Here is a 27,229-nt window from a genome sequence, read left to right as displayed (position 1 = left end):
TACTGTTTGGATGACATGTTTTATTTTAGCTAAGAATTTTTGGGCCACCATCAAATGCAAGTACCATTGAAGTTGATGTAGATTGTGTTATCCCCATTCAATAATCTCAACCGTTAGTTCATCTATGTTGTATTGCTCACCGTCAAAAATAGTTCCGATTGAATGATCCCAACCATTTGACAAAAGTTTTGAACACGTTGTACTTGATTGGGCGGTTTAACCCATGGTACACTTGGTATATATACACGCCAATTCAGAACACCAAAATCACGGTCTCCCTTGTGGATTGGGGCATAACCCAAAAAAATACACAGGTTGGATGATCTTAACCATCTGTTTTTGTCTATTAAATTTGGACCGCTGATCTTTCACCTTTCAACTGCTCATTTAATCAGCACCAGCTGGACAATAACATCCAATTCGTGTGATTTTGGGTTGAACCTCCCATCTAAAATGGGACACAACACATGATTTTGAAATCTGGATTCTATCGAGTTCTACCTCCATTTGGATGAGATGAGGTACTGAGATTTATCAGCCTCTGGGAGAGTTACTAATCATACGAGTAGATTGATTCTCTATCATTCACTCCCAAGATTAGTAGATGCTTCTGAAAATTGGTGACGCCATCCTCATGGTGATATCAACACCACGTTACGTGTTGTCAGGACTCTATGGGGCCCACTGCGATGTATGTGTTTTACCCACACCGTCCATCCATTTTAGGGCATGAGCCCAAAATTGAAGCAAATGATGCATCCAAAGCTCAAATGGACCACAACACAGAACACACTTGCCATTGAAAACTTCTCAGGGCCCACACAAGTTTTGGATCAAGCTGATATTTGTGTTTTCCCTTCATCCATGTCTGTATGACCTTGTCAACAAATCAGATGACAATAAACAACAACGCGGGCCCTAGGAAGGTTTCAACAGGCTGTTACATCATTTTCCCCACTGTTTCCTGAGGTGGGGTCCGCTTGAGCTTTGACTATGCTTCAATTTTGGGGTCATGCCCTAAAAATGAGCTGGTAAAACAGGTGGATAAAACATATACATCATGGTGGGCCCCACGGAGTCCCGACGACAACACATACCTACCGAGCACTCCGCCTCCGCGTAACACTGAATTATGCAAACTTTGTTAGTTGTCAAATCTTGCAGGTGGATACCTAAAGAGTCCAAATATGGGATTCAAAGCATATCCCTAAATTGCGAATCCCAGATGGATGGATGTCGGGACAAAAACAGGCCCTTAGTCAATTGTCAGTCTTGCCCTAATCCCCATTCCTTGATGGCAAACAGTTTCCAGCCTTCACGGATGGAGACTAGATAGGTAAATGGCCAGCAACGGTTCTAAAACTGGACAACTTGGGTTGAAATAGTCCTCCATTGAGCTTTTGAAAAATTATGAAATATATAAGAGAATATTCTGTCAACACGTCTCCACACCTCTCAACATGAGACGGATCCGAGAGCCTTTCAAAATGAGATAGCATTTGGATTGCTGGCCACCGACGCTCACACACTGAATTACTGCATGGAAAGAAAAGGTCGGCCATTGCAGTTTTAAGATCCAATAAATGGCTGGGTCCTTTACTATTTATTCTACATGACTCAGCTCCCTTTCTGGACAGTTCATCATTCCTTTATATATTAATCATCAACATTACTGTTAGGGTGTAAATGGGTTTGTAGAGAGACAAAACTTTGGCGCTCTCAGGCAGAGCTGGGGCAGCTCTACTAGGACTGAAACCATCTCCGGAGTTCTCCAGAACCTTGTTTTACCCGTTCGGTATTGTTTGAATTACGCTGTGAAAACTTGAAGCGGTACTGTTCGATCAGCTTGTCTAGTTTATCCTGCGGTTCCTCTCCCGACACTTTCTTTTTCTTCTTCGTACTTTTGGGGCCCTTCTGCTGTTCTGTAACATCACCCTCCGGGCGTTTCCTCTTCTTCAGGGCCCCTCGTATTGCCTCATTGGATCTGGACTTCTGGGTGTCGGCTGTGCTTGCTTCTTTCTGCATGGGAACCAAAGGACAGCAATTATTATTTGAGTGAGCCTTGCAATAAATGAGGACGGTATAGAGGAAAGCGTTTCTTACTGCCGTATTTTTCACATTAGATGGTTGTCGATTGAATTTGCCAATTTCTCGTTGGCTGAGCGGGTTTTCATTGGTCCGCCCATGATTTGCCTTGGCAGAAAGTTCAGTCTTTCTTCCTTTCGCGTGTGGACCCTTCTGCTTCTTTGTTGTAGGCTCCACAGCGTTACCTGCCTTTGTACCCCCTTCACTAGCATCATATACTTCGTCATCTCCTTTGTCAGATTTTAGGGCCTTGAATGATCCACTACCTTCTCGAGGTTTATGATTTTTCATTTTCTTATCATTTGCTGTCTGAGATACGGTGTTCTCCTGTGCATCCATGGCCTTATCTTTTGTTGGACTACCATGGATGCCCTGCTGAGACTGTAATTTAGTTCTACGCAATCTTAATGTGTGGACATTGTCAAGAGCAAACTCAACAACCGGGCGATGCTCAGGACCAAAAGTTTCTGTACGAAAAAAAGAAATGATTTAAAATGCAGAAACTGATTACCTTACCAACAAGGGAAACTAAATGTTGTAAACAGAAATCTGCAACACAACAAATTTACGGATGCGCATCAGGTAGTGAGGCCCTCACCACCCTCAGGGGGGGTGTGGTGACGTGGCAAGATGTGATTGGTGGGGCCATACACTGTCAGAGATGAGCCGACTACGTACTCAGCTGAAAAACATTAAAATGGCCCAGGACCCATCTCTGACAGCGTACGGCCCCACCAATCACATCTCACCATGTCACCACACCACCCCTGATGGTGGTGAGGGCCTCACAACAAAATCGGCATCCCAACTTTACATGGTAGACAAATTAAGACACCATTTGGAATGGCCCATAAATTGTCATCATGTCCTCTTTAAATAGTGCCAAATTTTAATTCTAAATGGAATTTTGTAGGAAATGTGGAGACCCCATTCTGCACCAAGCAAAATGGAGAAAAGTCCACCAAACTGGACCTAAATGGCAAGCGAGCTTGATGCACCAAAGAGGCAGATTAAGCACAACGTCCATTTCGCTCAATGCAACACTTAAAAATGCATCATAAAGTGCATTACCAAATCAACTACTAAAATAACAAGATTACTTGAAAAGGTGGAGGAAAGCATTCGTTCATAAATAAGATGATATATGACAGCATCTACTTTTTCTTCCATTTTATATCAATGGCCATTGAGTCATTGACTAAACAAGTTGGGCCAGAACTGAATAGAACTACTAAATGAAAAGTAATATACAAACGAAGTTAAGAAATGGAATAAGAGTTCAAGGGGCAGTATTTGATTAAATATAGTAACCAACATCTCGTCCAGCAAAAAAATCTGCTCGAAGAACTTTGAAAAACTGTGTATATATCGACATTTATATGACATCAAAAGGTTCAATTTGTCATTTTTTGTAGTTTGACGTGGTTTAAATTGTGCCAACACTAGGGAGACTTGAAAAAATCTGTTGGTTTTTCTTGTTGAAATCTTACATGGTTCCAAAGATCAGTATAATGCTATGTAACATGAAGACATGACTGTCGGACACAGACATGGTGACATTTAGAAGTCAGATTCCCTTAGACATTGATCTCAATATTTAAAATAAAAAAAAATTTATATTTTAACACCAATAATTGCTTATAAGTAAATAATTACCAACAATAAATAATAAAAATCATAAACCTTAAAAGCAATTATTGACTTAAGATCATAATAATTATAACATAAAAGGTCTAAGGTTGAAATACTTGACTTGGTACCAGAATTAGAGTTCCTGGTATTGTTGAATTCCTGGAACTATGACTTCTTGGTAGGGGTGTACACGAACTGAGCTAGCTCAGTAAACTCGCTTGACTCGGCTCGAAAAAGCTCGAATCGACTCAGTTCAAAGCTGAGTTCGATCCGAGTTGAGTTGGTTTTTAGAGCTTGAAAATGAGTTCAAGCCAAGTTCGAGCTAGCCCCAACTCGACTCGACTCGATTCAATATATAGCTCGAACCCCGCTCGACTCGGTTAGGTAGTATAAAAAGTTTTTAAAAAAAACCCTAGCATCTACCCTCTTTCCAGTTTCCCCCTTTGTTTGAAAAAAGAACCCGCCCTACCCGCCGACCAGCTCTCTCTCTCTCTCTCTCTACTCGTCCAGTTGTCCCGCCCAACCAGCAGCGACCCACTGACCCTAGCTCTCCCTCTCTCTCTGCTCATCCCGCCCGACCAACGACTCCCTCTCTCTGTTTGTCCAATCGTCCTGCCCAACCAGCAGCGACATGCCGACCCTAGCTCTCCCTCTCTCTGCTCGTCCCACCCCACCAGCAATGAGCAACTCTACTCGTCCCACCCCACCAGCAGCAACCAACTCAGCCCTACTCGGCCGTCTGCAGCCTGTTGCTCGCCCTCTTCTTGCCACCACTTGACAGTCCGGCCGTCGCCTGCCCTGCCCATCAGGAAGCACTTGAATCAAACTCATTATCTCATTTTAATTTATTAATTTTAACTTGATACTTCCAAGTTCCAACATCGTATACTTATCTCATCTCGAAAACTAAACTCAAACTCAAATTCGAAAACTCGAAAACTAAACTCGAACTCAAACTTGAAAACCCGAAAACTATAACTCGAACTTGGCTCGAAAAATCGAACTCAAACTCAGCTCAAAAAGTTGAACTCGAACTCGGCTCGAAAGCTGGAGCTCAAACTCGGCTCAAAAGCTCGAGCTCAAACTCGGCTCGAACTGGTCCGATCTGCTAACCAAGCCGAGTCGAGCTGGAGATGCTGGCTCGGTCACCGAGCCGAGCCGAGTTTGAGATGGGTGTGCTTGCTAACTGAGGCCAGCTCGCCTCAGTTCGACTTGATGCACACCCCTACTTCTTGGAAGTTTCAGTTCTTGGAATCTCAGTTTTTCTATTTGGCAGACCTAGAACTCTGTTAGAAGAATTGAATTCATCCATATATATTTTGTGGCAAATCATCATACAACTAGAGAGACACTCATAAAATTAAATTTATCAACAGTACGTGGAGTTGTACCATTGATGCATGCCAGCATGTCAGATGTGTAAAAAAATCCAATGGTTCCATCAAGTGAGCCATACGGTGATAGAAGAAAAGATCGATCCAAACCATCCATAATGTGGGTTCCACCTTTGATTGCCCATCCTCTAAAATAATTTTTAAAAAAATCACTTCTAGTGGATGATCTTAGCTACATTCACTGGCTAGGAAATGGACAGCCCTTATTGATATCACTACAAAAGGTCTGATAATTTACTACAAAAGGTCTGATCATTGATCTAGACCATCTATCAGGTGGCTCCCACCTTTCATTGCATATACCTCTTAAATAACCACTATGGTCATAGGATCTAACTATACATTAGTTGGCTAGGGCTAGGGAAAAAGATGGACCATATTGATTATACTAGAAATGGTCCGGTCATTGATCTAGGTCATCCATCATGTGGGAGTCACCTTTAATTGCCCATCCCTCTGGAAAAAAAAAATCACTTTGGTCAGATAATCCTAAACGTCCAATCAATGGCTAGGGAAATGGATGATCTATATTGATTAATTAGAAATGGTCAGATCATCCATCATGTTGGTCCCATCTTGGTCGGACTAGGATACTTGACTAGTACGATTTGCCGGAGTGGAACCTTCCACGGTTGGGCCACCTAAAGAGTGGTATGGATGCCAACCAAGCATCAAGAAGGAGAGGTAAGTCTTAGCTGGTGGAAGAAGAAGAGGGACTAAAGTTCCTGGAATTGCAAAGAAAACCATTTTCAAGAGGAACCGAAATTTCGACTTCTTAAAAACTTTTTGCTGAGAGGAATCAAAAGTTCTGGGAAGTTGCGAGCCAAAGACTTCCAGGATTTTGGTCATAGGACGTAAAAATCCTGGATAGTCCAGGAGTGTAGGACCCAAAGACAAGGACACATGCTGAAGCAGCATAATATCAAAAAAGAGCCATGTCCTGTTATATAAAAAGAGTGATATATTTGCTAAATGCTGATGGGCATATATTTGCTAAATGCTGACAGGCAACATTCAGAATAATTAGAAATATCTAATACTGAAATGCTCTATACATTTGTGGCATTTCCATATTTGGGTTGAAATATTGAATAGTGTGTAGTGTAGCGTTCACCCCTGTTAAGCGTGAGGCTCAAATATAATGGAATTTCATGATATTTTACACGAAATTAGCCTGATTAATAATGAAATTTAATGATATTTTGTGTGACCAGACAGCCTAAAATAATAGGAAAAATAAGTAAAGATTAAGTATAAAGGTAAAGAAAGAGCAACTTAAGTGGTTCAATACCATAACTTGTATTATTTTACTGAAATCATTGAAAAGATTAATTAAATTTTATTAAAAAATGGAAAAAAAAATGTAACAAATCATTGAAAACAATAATTGATTATAATGTTTTAGTGAAAAATAACTTGTAATGTAAACTGCGTAGCACATACCATAAGCTGTGTAGCATATGTAACATATGCAAAATTAGGATGTAGAGCCTACACAACTTAAGCCATTTTTATGAGCCATGTGGGTATTAAGGCTAAGCTATGCAACGTAGCATAAGCTACATGCTACGTAGGGAAGCTATTTAAAACACTGCTCCAACCATCAATAACCTTGCAAAGAATAAGATGACACAAGGCACAATCAGCTGCAATATGGATGGTTAAAAAAAAAAAAAAAAGTAGCAATGCGAATGGTTGGCAGGAGGCATCAAAGACAGCCCTGTTCTTGGTTAAAGGAAGCTGGTGAAGCTGATGAAATGGTCATTGATAATGTGATGAGAGGTTGCCTAGTGTAGCCCATGAAGGATTATTTCAGGTGGTAATAGCATGGGCACAAGGTCATTTTAACTATCATAGATACATGCATGCATCTACACATACATACAACCATGCATGTGCATGCACACAAGCACATGTCACATACACATGCATGCATGTACGTAACTGCGCACACATGCATATATGTAATGGGTATGGCATGTACAAGGCACATAGAGAAATCTAGAGGGAAGGATGTGGCCTAGATGCAGAGAAGAAGAAGAAAAAAAGAGGGTATGGCTACATGCAAAGAGGGAAGAGAGAGAGAGAGGAGAGAGGTTGCAGGCTACACGCAGGAGATGTGTGCAGGCTAGATGTAAGGCAGGGGAAGAAAGGCTGTGAGCTACTCACATGGGAAAGAAATGACAGTAATGCCCCTGAGATGTGACACATTACATCCACACCACTTGCTGACACTGAGTAGGTAAATATAAACCATCCATTGATAAGCACACAGACTTTGAAACTTCCCTAAATACCCCTAATCTATGTTGGAAACACCTTGTAATGTTCTATTAAATCTAAAAGTTCACAATTCTCCTAAAACTAATCGCATGGGCAAAAATGTCCATTTGCTACTCCTTTATAGTAGAGAGATGAAGTTTACTATTTATTAATTGTCTCCAACGGGCATGCATCCTGGAGCATACTTGAGTTAACATTAATTCTTCACTAAACACATGATGTAATCTGATTACATAATGCAAGTACTTATGAAAGAAATGAAATTGAACATACAAAGGATTCATGGGGTGCTTTAGAATCTAAAGGATTTAAAATTAGTCAAACTAAAACAGAGTATATGGAGTGAAATTTTAGCAACAATAAGAGTGAAAACAAGGAATCATTAAGATTGTTGGCCCAGAAGCTTCCCAAATGAGTGTATCCGCAGGGATTAGTCTCACTTCAAAAAAGAGGTGGGGACACCCTGTGTCTTCAAAAAAAAAAAAAAAAGCTTCCTAAATGACCACTTTAGATATCTCGGGTCAATAATTCATGAGTGGAGAGATTGAGAAGAATGTTGCCTATAGAATTCAAGCCGGGTGGAAGAAATGGAGATGTGCCTCTAGAGTTTTATATGATTGTTGTGTACCAATCAAACAAAAAGGGAAATTTTATAAGATAGCTATAAGACCAGCCATGCTTTATAGGACAGCATGTTGGGCAGTTAAGGAACAACATGTACATAGGATGAGACTGAAATGAGGATGTTGAGATGGATGAGGTCAAACTATCAAAGACAAGGAGAGAATTACAAAGCATTGGAAGGAACTTAGAACTATCACCAATGAGTAATAAGATGAGGGAAAGTAGACTTGGATGGTTTGGTCATGTGAAATGGAGACCAAGAACTATGCCGGTTAGAAGTGAGTTGGTGCAAGTTGAAGGATCTAAAAGGGCAAGGGGAATGCGCAAAAGGACGTGGGTGGAGGTAGTAAGAAAAGACTTCATGTCATATGGTCTGGCTGAAGTTATGGCCCTTGATAGAGTGGAGGGGTGAAAAGGATTCATGTAGCTGACCCCAATTAGTTAGGAAGTGGAAGGGCGGAAAAGGATTCATGCAGCTGACCTCAACTAGTTGGGATAAGGCTGATGATTGACCAAAATAAAAATTGAGATATCATTTGTCATCTCGCAAATAAGCTGTTATATATGTTCATTGAAAGAAATGACATCTTCTAATTTGACTCAACATCGACACTGAATGAGCATATTCCTAGTTCCAATTCCAGAAAGAGTTGGGGATAATAGAACCATCCTTTCTTTTTTTTTTCCAAATATACTCATTTTTAGAGTTGTATTCTAGTTTCGATGATTTTCTTCTAATTCAATAGTGTGACTTGTCCAAGCTAGATCAGTATTGGCAATTCGACTTGGATTCAGTACTGACTGAGTCAGCCACTGAAACTGGTATTTTTTTTAAGCGATAATAACAGCTTTTATTAAAGAAAGGCCAAAGGCCAAAAAAAAAAAAAAAACCTACACCCTTACAGCTCTATCCAGCTAGCACGTTAGCTGCTTGCGCCCTTTGTATTACATTTAGTTTTGCCCTATCGAAGACTTCCAAAGGACAACACCTCCAATTTTTAAAACGACAATTATTTCTCTACAACCAAATACTCCAAATTTGTTTCCCGACTTTACTTCTAACCCCTCCGTGCCAAGCCAAGAAAAACTGATCTACCAAACTTGGATTAACCCATGAAACTCCGAAGAGGATGAGAAAGCCAACCCAAATATTTGATGCAAGAGGACAATGGATAAATAAATGATTGGCCGACTCCTTCGAAACCGGTATTTTAACCATGACGAAAACCAATGTCCCCATTCAATGGAACCCAGTTGGATAGGTTAGCATCTCAGATGGAGGAGTTTTTGGATCTCTCCATTCCAACAAGGGGCACACCATGTGGACCACCAAAAGGTGGCCACACGCAAACAGTTTTTTGGGCAGAGCAAATGCTTAATCAATCATGTCTTTTCCCAACCTTGCTGCCACTAATCAACAGGTCTATTGGAAACTTTGACTCAGCATACTTTAAAATCATATTACCTGGATTGTTATTAAGAACTCTGAGGGCCACAATTGCATGATCATGTTGACTAAACTCAACAAAAGCTACACCACGTGAGTGCTTCTTTCCAGCCTTTACTTTCTTCTCATCCTTCAGAAACTTTATCTGAAGGTAAAGTACATCAATGAATAAAACGAAAATTACTATATGTAGAACAGAATGTAAAAAGTAATTCTCAATCATATTATCCAATATACAAAACCTGTCTGATCAAGGGCTTTTGCTTGCTAGCTCGAGAAAGAACTGCTTCTATACAAAGTCTCTTAAGTTCTCTTTCTGTCATTGACCGTGGCACATTGTATACAATGAGTCTAGTCCTCGAAACATGATAATTTGGAGACTGAAGCTTAGCCATCTTTTTTCTTTGCAATCTGTAAGAAGTACAGAGCTTGATTTATATTTTTGTCTAACAGGAGTAAAAACAAGACACTGAATATATGAAAAGGATCCCACATGACAGCCATGAGGCATTTAACCGAGTAGAGAGCAGTCCAGATATGTTGCAAAAATAATTTAGCGGTAACCAATGTACTTTTTTTAATAAGTAGGTTTGAACCACTCACCTGGGTTCGAGCCTGAGTGGTAGACAGCCCACCTTCCAACATTGAGGTTTCACTCTCTGGTTCAAGTCTAGTTTACCTATATAAAAAACCACTGACCCTCAAACTTCATAAACCTGTTTGGTGGTTGGGGAATTCATTCCCTGGTTTTATCTTTCCTGGGGAATGTTAGAGTCGGCCTAGTATTTCTTGGGGAACAACTAAATTTTGTTGATACACTGGTTTTCCTAGAGAAACCTCGGAAAAGTCTAAAATTCTGTTTTAATTCCCCAGGTTTACATTCCCATGGTAACACGTTGGGGCAAGATTTATTAAGGAAAAGCTGGGGAATAGAATTCTTGGGGGATGTAAAAACCAACAAAAAGTATGAACCAAACATGGCTTTTATATATATATAAAAAGCAGGAAATTACCAACTGAGAAATATAAAATCCAGCAACCTAACACCTCCTTGGGGTCAACACCACTGGTGCAAAGGCTCAATCCCCACAGATTTAGAATATTGTTACATAAAAGAGATTATATCATGCCCAAGACCCACCATGGGGCCCAATGCATGCTGAATTTTGGAGTGCTCTCTGCTAGTTTTTGGGGGCTAGATTTCAGAGCCTACAATTTACTATTTTTGGAAGATTAGAGGTGTGATCTTGAAGGCATGGTTGCTGATTTTGAAGGTTCTCGAAAGTTTTGGGGGATGATTCTCTTGAGGAATTGGATGACATGATCCGACTGTAGCCTACTCTTCAGAGTTGTTCACCATCCAGCTCAGTGAGAGACTCTTGGGTGTGGAAAGGGCAGAAACCTGGAAGGTTTCTGTTACATCCTTCTACCGGATCATTCTATCTTCAAGGGAGAGTTCATCGAGCACCCCAACTGAGTTTGTTTGGTCCAATGGAGGGCCCTCTAAGGTTGCAACTTTCAGATTGCTTGTGGGAAGGAGCGAGGTTGTCACAGTGAACAATCTTCAGAAAAGAAATATGAAGGAATATGAGTGTTCCTAATGTTTGTATTATGTGCTTGCAAGATGCGGAGTCCAACACCTATTTTTGCATTGCACCTTTGCTAAGGAGGTTTAGGACAGTTTGTTAGGCCTATTTAGAGGCATTTGGTGATACCTAGTGCAATTGGGGATATGCTTTTAGCTTGGCATGGGAGAGGAGCCAGGATCAAGAGGGGGGAAACTCTGGAAATTCTCTCCTAGCTCGTCTTTGGGCCATCTGGATGGAAAGGAACCATAGGTGTTTCTGTAACAGCAGTCTTCAGATGTGGTTTTTATGAAGGCTTGGATGTTATGTTTTGTCCACATTTTAAATGCCCTTACTAGCTACCCACTAGCTTATGCATCTATTTGGTTGGAAAGTTTGTGAGTCTTTGGCTTAGACTTCGTCTTCACCCTTTTAAATAAAAATAGTAACCTTTCAAAAAAGCAAATTTGATCTGTTTTTACTATTTTTAGGCCACTACTAATGTTGGTGTAGGACGGCCTAATCCAACCTTAAATGAACATGATATTTGAAAGGTGCAGATTTATGCAATCTTTAAAAACAAATAAAAAAATTTCATAAACACAAGAAAGAAATAAGGTTAATGCATCAATGATTATGGTCATCCATCACAAACACAAAGTTTTGAATCTTAAAATCTGAATTTAGTCGGATCCGGCGAAAGATATAACTTTCGTTTTGCAATAGGTCCATCTAACGATCCAAGTGGATTTTCTAATCCAGAAAATAGGAATTTTCTGTATTGGAAAATCCGGAAAATTCAGAAAAATAAAAATAAAAAAATTTGGTGATTCTTCAAATTTAGACTTTGGGTGATGAGTTTTGAAAAATGTCAAAATATGCAAATGTTGGGATGAAAATCTTTTAAGATCAAATGATTTAGATAAAAAGAAACAGGATCGGCTTCTACATCTAAAGATTTTAGGAGAAAATTAAGAGAATAAAGTTAAAGAAAAGAGTACCTTAAGAAAAGAAAGAATGAGAGAGAAATATATGATTAGAAATCACTTCACTGGGCCTCATGCCCTCTTCCAATTACTGAAAGTCGAAGATGAAATCGTCAAAGGCAAAAGCTCTTTTTTTCTTCAAACATAACATAGCATGCTTTAGGTTTTAAGGCAACCCTTATAAATTCGTAATTACATGAAATTACCAAATACCCTTACTTAAAAAAGTTTCGAAAAAAAAAAAAAATCACAAAAAAATTCTGCACAAACTGTCTCAAAACTTAAATAAATCAAATGTTCATAAACTAAATTCAAATTAAAGATGTCCAATGGGCCCCGATGATAACGCCATGAGGGTGGCGCAATGAAAGTGGGCCGTGACGATCCAACGGTCCTGATCACACCATCCTTGTGATCCAACGATCCAAATGTTTCCTTCAAGTAACTTACACATGTCACAAACACATGTGTAAGGTCTTCAACCTCTAGAGACCCGACCCGTACCCGTCATCTAACCACATTGACACAGGTAACGCACACCTCCTGCGTTAGTATACTTTGAATAGCCTGGTGTCCACATCAACTACAAATTGGCAAAGTCTCGTAAATAGAGTTGTTGGTATCTTAGATAGAGTAGATTGATTTGATATCAATCTAATAGTTGGAAATCTTAATTAAAAAATTCATAAAGATTTTTAGAGTGCATCTGATGTAGGACAATTAACCACTTGCTCTAAAAGCTCGAACTAATAGAGCATGGCGAATTAATACATTTATCTCATACCCCAGGCCCCACGTCACATGGGTTAGGACCTCGGCCGAACCCCCCTTGTGGGCCCCACATCACATGGCTACCATCTCACACGAGCCACCCGCCTCACACGGATCACCCACCCTGAGTGTGTCCCTACATCCCACAGGCTACCCCACTCGAGCTCGATGTGAAAATGCCCCTGCATTAATCACCCCAGATGAGGAGTCTCAAACACGAGATCTCCCGCTCTGATACCACTTTGATGCAGGACAATTAACCACTTGCTTTAAAAGCTCGAACTAATAGAGCATGGCGAATTAATCCATTTATCTCATATCTCAGGCCCCACATCGCATGGGTTAGGACCTCGGCCGAACCCCCCTCGTGGACCCCACTTCACATGGGTACCACCTAACACGAGCCACCCGCCTCACACAAGCCACCCAACCCGAGTATGTCTCCGCATCCCACAAGCTACCCCACTCGAGCCCGGTGTGAAAATGCCCCTGCATTAGCATCTTTTTTTAGGTATATAAAAGTTGTTTAGGACGTAGAAGGCAACAAATTTTTTGAGTTTTGTCAGGTTTTATGAAAGTATTTATAAGAAGACAAGTTTCCATTTCGATTATCCCCGTTTGTTCCAATATTCTTGGAGGTCTTCTTCATCTATTCTTGCAATTTAGGTATCGAGATCTCATTGATTTCATAACCAACTCGCATCATATTAAGAAATCTCACTTTCTATTCGACCCAACATAGGTATAGGTTGTGCCAAACTTTGGGCAGTGCTCGATGCATCTCAAAGTCTCATTATTTTCCTGAAGTCCTCCAGCGTTTTGCGCCGACTTTGATAAATTACACGAAAATGCAAAATTTCCCTATGTTTCCCACAATATTCACAGCCCCAAGGGTACGATACATATTGCGAAATTGATACTCCGGACAATGACTTTGGGAAACCTAAGGGTTCATCTAATGAACCCCACAACCAATGGGCTCTGCCCTCATATACCCACCATTAGATGATCCAAGCCATCCAATTGTTACCCTTGCATCCAATAACCCATATTTAGTGGGAACCCAATCTGCTAGTTAGGATAACCTGTTACTGAAGATTTTTGGGGTCTCCTTTTCACAACAAGGCCCACTGTAGGAATGGTTCGGATCACTAATAGGTAACACCATATGCAGTGTGTCGGTCAACAATTGTTCAATAAGCATTGTATATTTCCTTAAAAAACAAATGCACATCTCATTGCCGCCTGAATCAAACTTTTTCTCGTTGGAAACATTTCTTTCTTGATGAAAGAGCACAATCAATGTTGAGAACTGAAAGAGACACCCAAGCAAAATCATGACATACAATTGGTATACATTGACTTCTGAATGACAAGTTCATCACACCTTAACAACAGGCCATAAACAAAAGAATACAAACAAAAGTTACTTACTCTTGTCGCTTTAACATATCACCTTCAGACACACCTTCAGCAGCAGGCGTCCCCTCAAGAATGACACCTTCCTGTTGTAAAATAATAAAAGGAGATAAACAGTTTCAAAATCACCTTTCACCATGTACAGCAGCATAATATCTGGTACGCGAAAAAGAACACAAGTGACCTTTGCAAGGTAAAGGTTGCGCAGGTCATGAGCCTCATTCTTTTTCTTATCAAGTTCCTTCTTGTGAGCTGATTTCTTATCCAAAGCCTTCAAGACAGTCAGTGATCTCCCTTTCATAACAATACCTAAACCTTGTGCAGCATTAGCAGCCGAAACTGCAGCATCTGCTGCAGCTGTTGTACCAAACTTGAGAAATGCAGTCCCTCTTGGTCGCCTGCCCACCCAAAATAGCAATATTAGAATTACATATTGAAATTGCTACGGAGCATTCAACTGTTGCTAACTCATTCTTACTTCATAGACATTCAGTGCATAGATAACAAAGTCAATATTCCTATTGCTAAGAAAAGATAAAGTCATTTCAACATACTTCGTGATGTGGTGAAGCACTGGAAGAAATGATTGCACTTCCCCAAATACAGAGAATCTTTGTTTGACTTCCTCATTGTCAAGCTCAAATGGGAGGTTGCTTATGAAAATTGTCCTGTCCAAACCATCTTCTCCCTCATTTGATTCATGAGCAGTCAGTTCCTTTTTATTGGGATTTTTCAGTTTACTTCTACTGGTATTTTCTCCAGGCTCAACAGCTCTCTTACTCTTGAAACTAATCACATCAGGTGATTTTAATTCCTCGTCATTTACAGTGAAGTTGGAATCGTCTTCATGAGCAGGAAGGGTTCCGTTTGCAGAGGATGACATCAAGTTGTTGAGAACCTTCATTGTAATTTCTGACTCATCAAAATCCACTTCTGTAGAGAGAACTTCATTGTCTACATCATTACATTCTTCTGGAACTGTACCACTATCTTTGGGTACCACAGCACTATCATCTTCATCATCCTCGCTAGCCAAATCATCTTTGTCAATATCATCCCCATGCATGTCATCCTGTTGTTCTTTAGGCAAAAAATGAGGAGATGTCAACACCAATGCCATATTAACTGGTATTTGATGTCACACTTTCAATATATGGTAAATCATTATTTTTCCAGCATGTAGACTATGTTAGCAGAACATGGATAAAAATGAACAAGTCAGAGAAAATTGTCTACAGAACAAGTGCAAGAGCTGCATATAGCAGGCCAAGATAGAACCGGCATATCTAAATCAATGAGATAACAGAAGCAAAAGCATGGAAACTGTCATCCCTATCCAGCACATGGATAAAAATGATTAAGTCAGAGAAAATTGTCTACAGAACAAGTGCAAGAACTGCATATAGCAGGCCAAGATAGAACCGGCATATTTAAATCAATAAGATAACAGTAGCAAAAGCATGGAAACTGTCATCCTATCCCACAACTAATAGATGTGTTTGTGATTCCACTAGCTTCTTTATGACTATACTGCATTTATGATTGCACTAGGTTTAGGTATTGTTATGAAAGGGAGACTGCTAATTATCTTGAAGCTTCTTTTTCTTCTGCATGCGGTTTGTGGTTGTTTTGATGATGCTAATATACCAGATGTCCCTCATTTTTAAAAGGCCAAATACTTCAATTGCCTGCAGTCAAGTGCAAGATGGTGGTGCCTTCCAAGATGATGGAATTGAGAACGTGTTTCAGGAATGATAAGCTCAAGAGTGATTGCCCACATAGGCATCTGTGCATATTGCGCGTGCAGCTAACAATTCTTTCAAAAAAATGCATTTAAGATAATATGAACATTGCTGCTAAATGTTAGCAACTGGATATTTGAAAAGGCAGTCTTGTGAGAGTTATTCCTATCCAAAACAACCACTTTCGAGCTCAGCCACTATTCCTCCACTCCCAGGTAATCCTAAGAAACGGGGCCATCTGAATTTCGAGCTAAGCAATACGGAATAACATCATCATCATTAGCCTTTCTCCCAGCAATTTCGTGTTGGCTTTTAAATGGTAGATTTGAAAGGGTTCTACTATCAGCTGCCCACCAGACAGTAACCTCCCTCTTTTGCCAGGGCCCATGGAGCCAGCCATAGCAGAGGCTCATATTGACAGCACTCACATGCCAACATGGTTCTGCCCCGTATTGAACCCCATCTCAATTATTACGTGCACGTGCAGGCAAGCAATGCAGGGCCATTTAGGAGCAGTTTCCCAAGCACGAAATACCCACAAACACAAGAACTCATGCTTGAATACTTGCTGCTCAAAATAGCCAGGAATACACAGATATATGATAACACATATGATGGGGACATCACATGCACGCACGCCGCCCCTAAGAAGGAAGGCCCCACTGTCGATCTGAATCGATGACGACGTCCAGGGAGGGCCCCCTAGCTAGAAGACGGAGTTTTGATTCCTTAGAGTGGGCCCGATAATCAAGTAAAGCCCATCATGGGGATCTCATGATCAGGGCCCACTAGTCAGATTAAGTTCATATTTTAGGTTTTGAGTATTTATGTTATTTAGAATATCATAAATGTTTTAGATTTCTTTGGTTAGTTTTTATTTTGGTTTACTTTATTGTCAAGTAATAGGTTGCGCACATGGCGCGAGTTTTGGGATATAAGGTTTTTCCTATAAATAGGCACCCCTTGTAATTCTTTTGATTCATCGAAGTTTAATAAAAAATTCATTCAAGTTTTTTTCTACTATCTGAGTTTCTGAGTTGTGGAAAAATTCAAGTGGGTGCGAAGCCCTCCCTTTTCAAATGGCTAACTACCATGGTGCGAAGCCACATCTATCCTCATCCACCCCTACCCTCTTCTATCCATATATCTCACCTTTTACAGTCATCCTCGCCTCGAATCCATCAGTTTTACAGTGAATCTTCTCCCTACAGCCAGTTTTCAGAATCTGGCCCTGCAGGAGGGCTGAAACTTCGGCAGAGCACCGTTCACAGCCCGTAGCTCGGATCGCCCTGAAACTTTAGAGGTTTGGAGCCCACCCCTAGCCGACCAAGGCCAAGGAATCGGTTTCCGAGTGTGGGACCCGCTCACACGTGCGGCCAAGCTAGTGCGCACGTGCGCTAGGCCCTGGCCCGCTGTCCGCTCACGAGTATTGTCTCTCGGTTCAGGTTTTCTCTTATTTTTCTCTTTTCATACCTATTTTCATAAACCCTAACCCTAGATTGCATTACCCTTAATTTTATTTGCCCTTTTTTCACCCTAAGTTTCCTTGAATTGAAATTAATGAATCCCTTGGATTTGGGACTGATTACTGTGCATGTGTGGATGATTATTTCTTATCTTTAAGTATCGTTTGGTTCATATTTTTTATTAATCCAGCCCTAACATGTGTAGGCCTGGACCCGCATAGATTCCCCTCAATTGAATGTTTAGACTTTCATGTGGGATATGGAATTTGTGTGTAATTGTTTCTGAACTAACGTCATCTTAAGCCTGAAATCTCGCACATCATATTTGAATTTCATGTCCTGCATCAACATGACTCACATGCCAATAATGAATTAAAAAAATCAGTAAAATATGAATTCCTAGACAAAGCGAGGATCCAAGGCATAATCTACCATCTTTTGTAGCATCAGTAGAATTGGAAACTGTTGCATATATTTTCTTTGAAACGGCCCAATCAACAGCAACAGGCCTTTTGCCTATCTTTTGCCCATTAACCTTCTGGATGGCCTGACAGGAAAAAAAAAAAATTGTTACCAAGGAAACTCCCCTGGACAATTATTCTAAATAAAACTGATCCTCAGTTGTCTATTTACTTAAAGGCATTTTTAATCTAATTTAGTGTAACCTGCATTAAAAATCCTAAGTATGACTGAGTAGTGGATCCTAGAAAAACCCCAGAATCGTACATTTTCTGCATCTTGTTTGCTCATGAAGGCAACAAAAGCAAACCCCTTAGACAACCTGTGCAAGAAAAGGAAAGAAAATCCACATGATGTTTGAAATCAGAAACATTAGCAGTATCAGAATCATGGATAGAAAGTATATACCCTTCCTCAGACAAATGCGGAATGAATACGTTCCACACAAAACCTGCTGCAGCAAAGACATTTTTAATCTCATTTACTGTAACCTGCATTAAAATTCCAAGGAATGGTTTGAGGAGAGGAGCTTCCTTCAAAAAAAAAGGATAGGTGAAGTAATATAAGTATATAACTAATGAATCTAGCAACCTTGAAAGGGAGATTTCTAACAATAAGTTTCCACTTCCTTGTCTTGGAGCCCTGATTGGCACAAAGAATGAATTGGCATCACAAAATATTGAAGCATCTAAAAAACCATGATTGACAATATTGATAATATACATGTCAGAATGCATTCGCATTGCAGCTGGATGTCTTCCATACTTTCCATCTATTTATCATTTTCTGATAGAATATGTACTAGACATGCATATGATCTCCATAACATTTCAAAAGTAGTAAAGTATCACATAATACAACACCTCGCCACCCAACTGACGTGCCCAAACACATCCACCATTTATCTCTTGCTGATGCAACATGGCAACAGAAGCACGTGCTGATTTGACACTTGTATAAAGCACAGCAGCGGCATCCATTTTGCATCCGTCCTGTGCAAGTCCTGGAGCAGTAGCATAAGTTCTTTAATTTTATGTTACTTGCATGTGAGTAATCAAAATTGATATCTAACCATGTAATGTTCAGTTCAATTTATTTAAAAAGGTAACATTTTCATTTATGAACTGTGTATATGATTTCTTTTGACAGAAGCACGTGCTGATTTGACACTTGTATAAAGCACAGCAGCAAAACTTTTATTAGAACTGATTAAAAGGAGAAATAAACACCGGAGAACCAAGAGAAGATCTAAAGGTGTAACCGGCTGCGAAATAAATTTGTGAGCTAGTCCTAGTGGCTGATTTGAAAGAGTTTGTTACTTGGAGTTGAAACCATCATCATCTTCATCATAGCCTTGTCCCAGTTAAATCGGAAGGAGAGGCGGGGATTAGGGACTTGGGGATGATGAATACTACTCTTCTTCGGAAATGGATTTGGCGTTTTGCGTCGGAGGTGGGTAGTTTGTGGAGAGAGGTTATAGCGAGTAAGTATGGTGTCCAAGATGGTGATTGGTATACGAACTACGAAGAGATCGTCTTTGTATTGTACTTCGAGCGTTTGGAAGACAATCATGTCAACGGAACACTTAGTGTGGGAGGGTATCAATTTTGTCTTGGGCAAAGGGGATCGCATTTGCTTTTGGGTGGACGTTTGGTGCGGAGATAGGGCGCTTCAAGACCTATTCTCGAATATTGCAAATGTAGCCCCTGATCGTTTCATCCTTGTCTCCCAATGCTACGACTTTTCTGGGGGCGTGTGGTGCCCTCCATGTCATAGAAACTTATCTGATGGTGAAATTGGGAAGCTGATTGGTTTGCTAGATGTCCTAAAGAACATTTCGCCTTTGGCTCTTGAGGAGGACTCGTTGTGCTGGAAAAGACACAAGTATGGGATCTTCACTATTGCAAATTTCTTCCAGTACATTTCTAGCTCCACTGTTCGTCGAGGCCCTTCATACCCTTATCTTCATTGGCACTATGGCGCCCCTCCTCGTGTTGCAGGCTGTGTGGCTAGTTGGGCACAAGAAAATTCTCACAATTGACAATTTGCAGCAGCGATTCCTTGTTCTTCCAAAAATATGTTTGATTTGTATGAATGATGTTGAGTCTATCAACCAACTTTTTATCCATTGCGCCTTTGTTCGGGAAGTGTGGAATTTATTCTTCACGTCTTTTAATATGCCATGGGTTATGCCAAATTCAGTTGATGACCTTCTTTGGGCTTGGCATGGGGGAGGAAGCAGGAAGTTTGGAAAAGTTTTGTGGCGGCTCACTGCTATGGCGGTGTTTTGGATAGTTTGAAACGAAAGGAATGGGCAGTGTTTTAAAATGAGAGCTCATCCAGTCGTGGAGTGATTGCTTCCATTGTTCATGTTGTTAGGTCTTGGGTCCCTCATGATGTAGCAGCTTCGGCTGTCTCCTTTGCTTCTGTTTCCTAAGGGTGTTGTATCCTTTCACTGTCTTTTGGCAAGTTTCTTAATAAATTTTGCTCTCAACAAAACAAAACAAAAAACCAAAAAATAAAAATAAAAAAGAGGATGTCAGAATTCAACAGTTTTGGATCCATCTAAATCACTTTTGACACAATAACCACGTCTAAAACAAGCATTGCATGTAATTTTGACTTCCTCATAAACATCTTACTTAAGGGTATACATGTCAGCATCAACATAACATTATGAAGTGAATCTACCAATCATGATAGTTTCCTCCAATAAGGTACAATACCACATCAATCTAAAAAATTGGCCACAATGATCTCATATATCAAGCATGTTTTTAAAGAGAAACATAAAATAAGTTAAAGAAGGCTACTAGTACTAACCATGGAGTTCAAGCTCTTCTTTGGGAAGCGGATAAGTTATAGAAACTACATCACCAACCTCCCGAGCACGACGAAACACTTCGTCTGCCATTTTAGCACGCAGAAGACCACCAAATACTACTGTTTTGGCAACCCTTCATAATAACAAAAGAAAATTCATGGAACATTTTTAGGAAAAAATCAAATCATAATAACAAAAGACTTGGATCCACATACCATGTGATAGAGAAGACTATTAGTGCATTCTTAGGAAAAAATCAATTTGTATTGTAAAATTGAAGTTTAGACGCAGTTTCGAAGTTTGCCAAATTATATCAACTTCAATTAGTGAGTTTTGAACATTTCCTCACACAACCAAACAAAAGTAAAAAGTTTGTTGCCCCATTCTTGAGAGAGAAAAAAAAAATGCTTAAATTTCCACCAACTCGTCTTTAACCAATCATAGAGTTTGTATAAATTAGTTCGCTGGCTAAACTCTAAAGAGCATCAATTAAAAACGGTATGTCATTGAAAGAACCCAACCTGATGCTGCACCCAAAAAGAAGAAGAAGAAGAAGAAGAAGAAGATCAATTTCTATACCTCTGTTTGACTGTATAATCCCCTTTATTAGGTACATCACTGTGAACTACCATTTCTTTTCTGGTCCCTTTCGACTTCTCTAAAGTGTCAGAAGCACAACATAAATACATGAGTATTCCAGAACCAGAGGCAGAAGCAACTACACAAAGGCAAAGGAAACCCATCAGTTACCACCTACCTATTGCTTGTGCAGGAGAAGCTTGCTCATGTTTAATTACTCCACAAGAAAGGTTGCCTTCCTTGTCCTTTGGCAAGGGATCATCTGCATGCATTGACAATATAAAACCAAGAAAAATAGCATTTGTAAAGCCAATAAAAATAGAACAAGCATCTCAGAGCTCAAGCTTGGACAATAGTCAAAGAGTGACATAGTAACCATGATTTGCCTTTGACCGACGCAGTTCAAGGGGAAGACGATGGATTGCAAGTTTAACTCCAATCTTTCTGCCTCCCATGAGTGCACCATTTTTTAATTGAATGGCCCGCTCAGCATCTTCAGTAACAGCACTGCAAAGGGATGCAAGGCCAAGGTAACAGTATAAGCAGAAGTCTAAGATTATAAGCTAAAGTGGACCATGAAACACAAAACATGGTTGTCAAAAATATATAGTTGAGTTTGGCAACCATACCATATAGTAAGCTTTGCCAACCATATTGATGGATTGTACTCAGTTTTTTAAATCAACCTTTACAATAATTTTAGAAGTGATATGGATTTACATGGCATACAACATCCAAAAACCAAAATTGCATCTTGATGGCATAGAGTACTCTCAAGGAGAAAATATGAACCAAACCAAACTGTCCAAAAAACTGACATAGCCCAGGTTCGATTATTGGTTCAAAATATTAATCAGAGATTACAATGGATACTGCTAAAGGCCAATGGCGCAATCTTTATTATGTATTGAAGAGTAGCCAAAATCTTTCAGAAAAATAGCTACAGCCTACAAACAAGATTCATATATAAACATATGCAGTAGCTTGATCTGAATAGGAGACAATTCATGAAGATCATAAGTTTACTGATTGAACAATAATTTCTTACTATATACATTGCTTACAATGGAAAAAAAAAAACATATTAATGATGTGATTAAAACAATTAACTTCAATGAGTTCCAAGTATTTGTGTAATTGGAACAACGTGCAAGGTGACTTAAGTTATGCATCAAATATTTTCAATTATCAGAGAATTTTAAGTTCTCAATTGATATGCTATCCCACACGGAAGAATGTTGTTCATATTTCCATGAAATGACATTACAAAAAAGTCAACCAACCCACAGGTAAACAATGTGACCAAAACTTACAACTGGACAAACCCAAAGCCACGGTGTTCATTTGATCCTGTCAAGAAGAAGATGCAAGGAAAAAATATGTAAGATAGTTATGCAAAGACACTCAGAAGACTCAAAACTAGTATCAATCACCTTTCAAATTGCTAAGAAAGAAACAATCATATCATGCATACCTAAAAAGTAAAAACATAAGAACATTGATAGACTGGCAGAGTATTATGATCCAAAGCATGCACACACAGCCAGTTAACATGGCGGGTGCACTTGCCCCAACCCAAAACATTCAAATCATGGGTCCCACTCTAGGTGGTGGGTAGGGCCAGAACATCTTGATCAAGAGCTCCACTGCTCCGAAAATAGTGAGGACTCTTCAAAATTCAGTTGAATCGAATCAGATTGCTTGGATGGTCATAGCCTCTATTTGGTGGTCATCTATTTGTTGAATTTGGACAACTATTTTTCATTTTCACCGTATCCATGTTCTAGCACTGGTCAGAAAGCTATGATCATCCACTATATGTGACTGTTTAGTTTTTGACCCATCTACAATGGGGGCCACAATTTGGACAGTTTGCAGTGAAGTACATGTATGTTGTGTGTTTAGTGGCTGTGTGCATCCAAACAGATCGTCATACTTTGCAGCATGCCAAATAACTCATTATAAAACACTAACAATGGGGGAATCACCGTAGGCCATTTACCTAGAAATAAATAAATAAACTGAAACCATAAACTATCAGAAGAATATCATAGCAGACCGCCGTAGTTAGCAAACATGTCGCTATAATAGTGAGGTTTGACTTAAAGCTCTTGAGTTTCACTATGCTAAGTACGGCTGTCAATGGGCCAGGCCCGGGACAAGGAAAATCAAATTTTCAAATAGGGCCAACCTGACAGGCCCAACTCAACCATTTCAAAATCCTGGCATAAGCCAACCATGAGCCCGACCCCTTGACAGCCCTAGTACTAAGCCAAGACTCAAGCAATCTATGAGTAAATCTATAATACATATGGGACATACCAACTACAGATGCAGTATCATATTGAATTGCAATTGTTAGTCTTAATCATTATCATCCTCATCATTATCAACATCATCATCATCTTAGCCTCTCCCAACAATTTGGTGTTGGGTTTTAAATGGAAGTTTGCCAAAAGCTATACAATTGGCTGCCCACCAGATAACGAGATGCCTCTTTTACCAAGTTCTTGGAACCTAATGAGGCTCACATTGACACCACTTGCATCCCAACATGGTCCCACCCAGTACCGACCCCCAGCCCATGTTCTAAAGGACAAGAAAGCAAGGTAGGGAACTGACCAATGACAGGCAGTTGCTAGACAAACTACTAAGCACAAAGCAACCATGCACATGAAAGATCACGCTCGAGCACTAGGCAATAAACACGTTTTGGGATTTTTTTGTCATGACGATAGCAAGGTTTGTGTTTTTTTTTAATTATGTTATTTTTGCTGATTGAACTTTACCAATATTTGAGTTCATGCATCGATCCTACATCAAAGTGGTATCAAAGCGTGAGGTCTCGCGTTTGAAACTCCTCATTGGGGGTGATTAATGTAGGGGCATTTTCACACCGGGCTCGAGTAAGGTAGCCAATGGGATGTGGGGACACACTCGAGGTGGATGGCCCATGTGAAGCGGAACCCATTTGAAGTAGGGCCCACGAGGGGGTTCGGTCAAGGTCCTAACCCATGCGATGTGGGGCCTGGGCTATGAGATAAAGGGATTGATTCGCCACTCTCTATCAGTTCAAGCTTTTAGAGTAAGTGGCTAATTGTCTTGCATCACACGTGTATGTTGAAGGACTAATGGAGTTGAAAAAGAAAACAAATTGTAATTTCCTTCCCGAACATTCATGCACAGGGTTTGGGGCCCATGTTGCCATTCACAAATGTTCAAGTTGGGCCTGAAGTAAATGTAACAGAATCTAGGCTGAGGGTTAGATCCATGACACATTCATGCAAAGGCCTCGGGGCGCATGTTTTGCATCCCCTCAAGTAAACTGAATCTGCAGTTCAATTCACTTCTCAATCTAAACATAACAATATAAAGAGCAAAGAAATAAAAAATTATGGGGAAAATCATGCTGACAAATCTTGTTCTTGGCAATTTCTAGGGATCCCACCGTGATGTACTTGCCTTACATCCACACCGTCCATCCATATTGAAAGCTCATTTTAGGGCATGATCCAAAAAATGAAGCAGATCCAAATCTCAGGTGGACCACACCACGTGAAACAATCTTGACTGAATCCCCACTATTAAAAACTTCATGGGGTCCACCGAAATGTTTATTTGCCATCTGACCTGTTGATAAGGTCACAAAGACCTGGATGAAGAGACCACACAAATATTTTCTTGACGAAGGACTTCATGGATGCAAGGAAAATACATCACGGTGGGCTTCACAGCCAAGGATCCCACCCACCTCAGTGGATTCAGGGATCCACCGAAGTCGCGCCTGTTTGGCTAGTGAACCTGGCAAATAGCCAGGTGTTTGCTGGTTGGTGCTCTGTGGTCCCCACCATGTTGTATGTGTTTTATCCACTCAATTCATCCATTTTTCCATATCATTTTAGGCTTGAACCCAAAAATGAGGCAGATCTCAATCTCAGGTGGACCACACCACAAGAAAACAATGGTGATTGCATGTCCACCATTAAAAACCTCCTAGGGCCCACTATAATGTTTATTTGACATCCAACCTGTTGATTAGGTCCTAAAGACCTGGATGAAGAGAGAAAAGCAAATATCAGTTTGATCGAACTTTTGTGGCCCCCAAGAGGTTTTTAATTGTGGGAAGTTTTAAATATGGATTGAAACACACTGATTCTGATTTGGACCATTGAACTGATGGTCCCAATGTTGATTCGGGGATGCCCCAAAATTGTTCTCGATTGGATGGTCCTAACCCTTTATCAAGGGTCTGGATCATTGATGCATACGCCCCACATGCACAAAATCAAAACCATCATCAAACCGTTTGTCTATTGTTTGTCTGCGTAGGCATCTAGATCCTATAATCTGGTTTAACTCTATATGTTGGGCCGTTTAGGTTCCTTTCGGATCGACCGAATCTTATCCATACATTCATTCATAGTGTGTCCCCTAACCAAAGGCATGTATGATTGGAGAATATGGTTCCTAAATAGATAGCTCTTTTGTTTATGTGATTTGTTTTTATGTTTCTTTCCCTTGCAGCAATGTAAACATATCTTCAAAAAAAATTTGTATTTTTAGTTCCTTGATACCTACCTTAAGTTTTTTCCATATCACATGTATTTCGAATACGTGGGCCCACCTGATGATTAGTTTAGCTTAAGAATTGGTCCAACTATTCATCTAGATGGGCTTAATAAAAAGACATACTTTTATCCAAGATTTTTTCTGTGTCAATATGATTTTTAAACGATTCCATACACCAAGCTCTGGTTGGTGTGAATATATAGTTTCTTACCTATAACTAACTTACAGGTTACCCAAACACAAAAACTAACTTACCCTGTAAGTAAGTTACAGCTTACATCCAAACAAGATTACCTTAATCCTATAAACTTTCTCCTATAAGCAAGTTACCTGTAACTCACAACTTAAAAACGTTACAGGCATTCAAAGGCAGCCTTAGTGTATTTCTCACGACATGATGGTGAGATTTTCAAAATCTCTGCGATATTTGTCACACTGAGGGAACTATCGACACCAACCTGATTGATTCGCATAAACCCATTTCCCGTTTTCAATTTTAGGAATTGAAACAGAACAATTGTGTCCTGTTTCGATTCCCAAACAGGAAAATGGGTGTGTGCAGACGATCAGGTGGGTGTACATATCAATTCCCAGGAATGTGGCTTCTTTTTTTTTTCTTTTTTTTTCTTTTTTAAGGAAAAAGATACAGAACCCATCGTCACCCTAACAGCAGCGTATGAAGAAATCCTCACCCTTTTTTGTTACGAGGAAGGACCGGCGCACGGGACCCACCTCACTGAATGTTTCTTCGAGCTGTAATGTCGGGAAGGGAAAGAAATTGGGTCAGGGAGAAACTAGAGAGAGAGTGAAAGAGGGGGAGGGGGAATGGCGCGTTACCTGAGCAGAAGAAAGAGAAAATGGCACATTGGAGACAAAAACGGTAGAGCGGCAGTGCTCTCCGCCACCATTCTCACTGACGCCTCCCTCCTTCATGGCTTTCGTTTTCTTCCCCATCTCTCTCTCTCTCTCTCTCTCTCTACCCTACAGAGGGTTTTATTCTAGAAAGCTGCCACTCACGCGTCGAATATCGAAGAGTTCTAAAACCCTACCGCCAGAACACATTCGGGCGCCGTTTGGCTGGGGACCCCATCACTGGGGCTGTCAACTGGCCGGGCCTGGAGTAGGTCTCGGCCCGGAATTTGACTGTTCGGGTCGGGTCGGCCCCATTCGGATTCTGATTTTGCCAGCCTCACCCCGGCCCATTGATACTTACGAGCTGGGAACCAACTCGACTCGTCCAACTCGTTTAAACTCAACTCGACCCGAACCGAATAGGTAAGCCGATCTGAACGAAGTAGGCTTCGCCCAATTCGAACTCAAACCAAGTCAAGTTCGAGTTACCTGGTAACTCGACTCAACTTGGCCCAAAACTTGATCCGTCAAA

General features: G+C 40.3%; 1 protein-coding gene across 2 annotated transcripts; it reads right to left on the bottom strand.

Annotated features, from left to right (window-relative positions):
* Positions 1–1,392: 1,392 nt before the first annotated feature.
* On the bottom strand, positions 1,393–26,938 carry LOC131236450 (uncharacterized). Of its 2 annotated transcripts, none has more exons than XM_058233621.1 (19): positions 26,683–26,938; positions 26,538–26,598; positions 22,590–22,626; positions 21,653–21,783; positions 21,455–21,538; positions 21,277–21,355; positions 20,697–20,830; positions 18,737–18,876; positions 18,465–18,515; positions 18,282–18,364; positions 18,141–18,195; positions 17,854–17,961; positions 14,761–15,290; positions 14,391–14,604; positions 14,222–14,292; positions 9,708–9,876; positions 9,484–9,610; positions 2,104–2,552; positions 1,393–2,019 (listed from the first exon to the last, which is right to left on the bottom strand). In XM_058233621.1, the coding sequence occupies exons 1-19, from the start codon at positions 26,797–26,799 to the stop codon at positions 1,744–1,746; spliced, it is 2,916 nt and encodes a 971-aa protein (XP_058089604.1). In that variant the 5' UTR covers positions 26,800–26,938; the 3' UTR covers positions 1,393–1,743. The 2 variants fall into 2 exon arrangements, with proteins under 2 accessions (XP_058089604.1, XP_058089603.1); XM_058233620.1 differs by having other exon boundaries at positions 14,761–15,286; positions 17,847–17,961; positions 26,683–26,937.
* Between the last annotated feature and the right edge of the window lie 291 nt (positions 26,939–27,229).

The sequence above is a fragment of the Magnolia sinica genome, chromosome 2 (genome assembly GCF_029962835.1).
Source record: "Magnolia sinica isolate HGM2019 chromosome 2, MsV1, whole genome shotgun sequence".
Classification (NCBI taxonomy): Eukaryota; Viridiplantae; Streptophyta; class Magnoliopsida; order Magnoliales; family Magnoliaceae; genus Magnolia; species Magnolia sinica.
The sequence above is the reverse complement of the archived record's forward strand: the minus strand, read 5'-3'. Positions and strand labels throughout refer to the sequence as shown.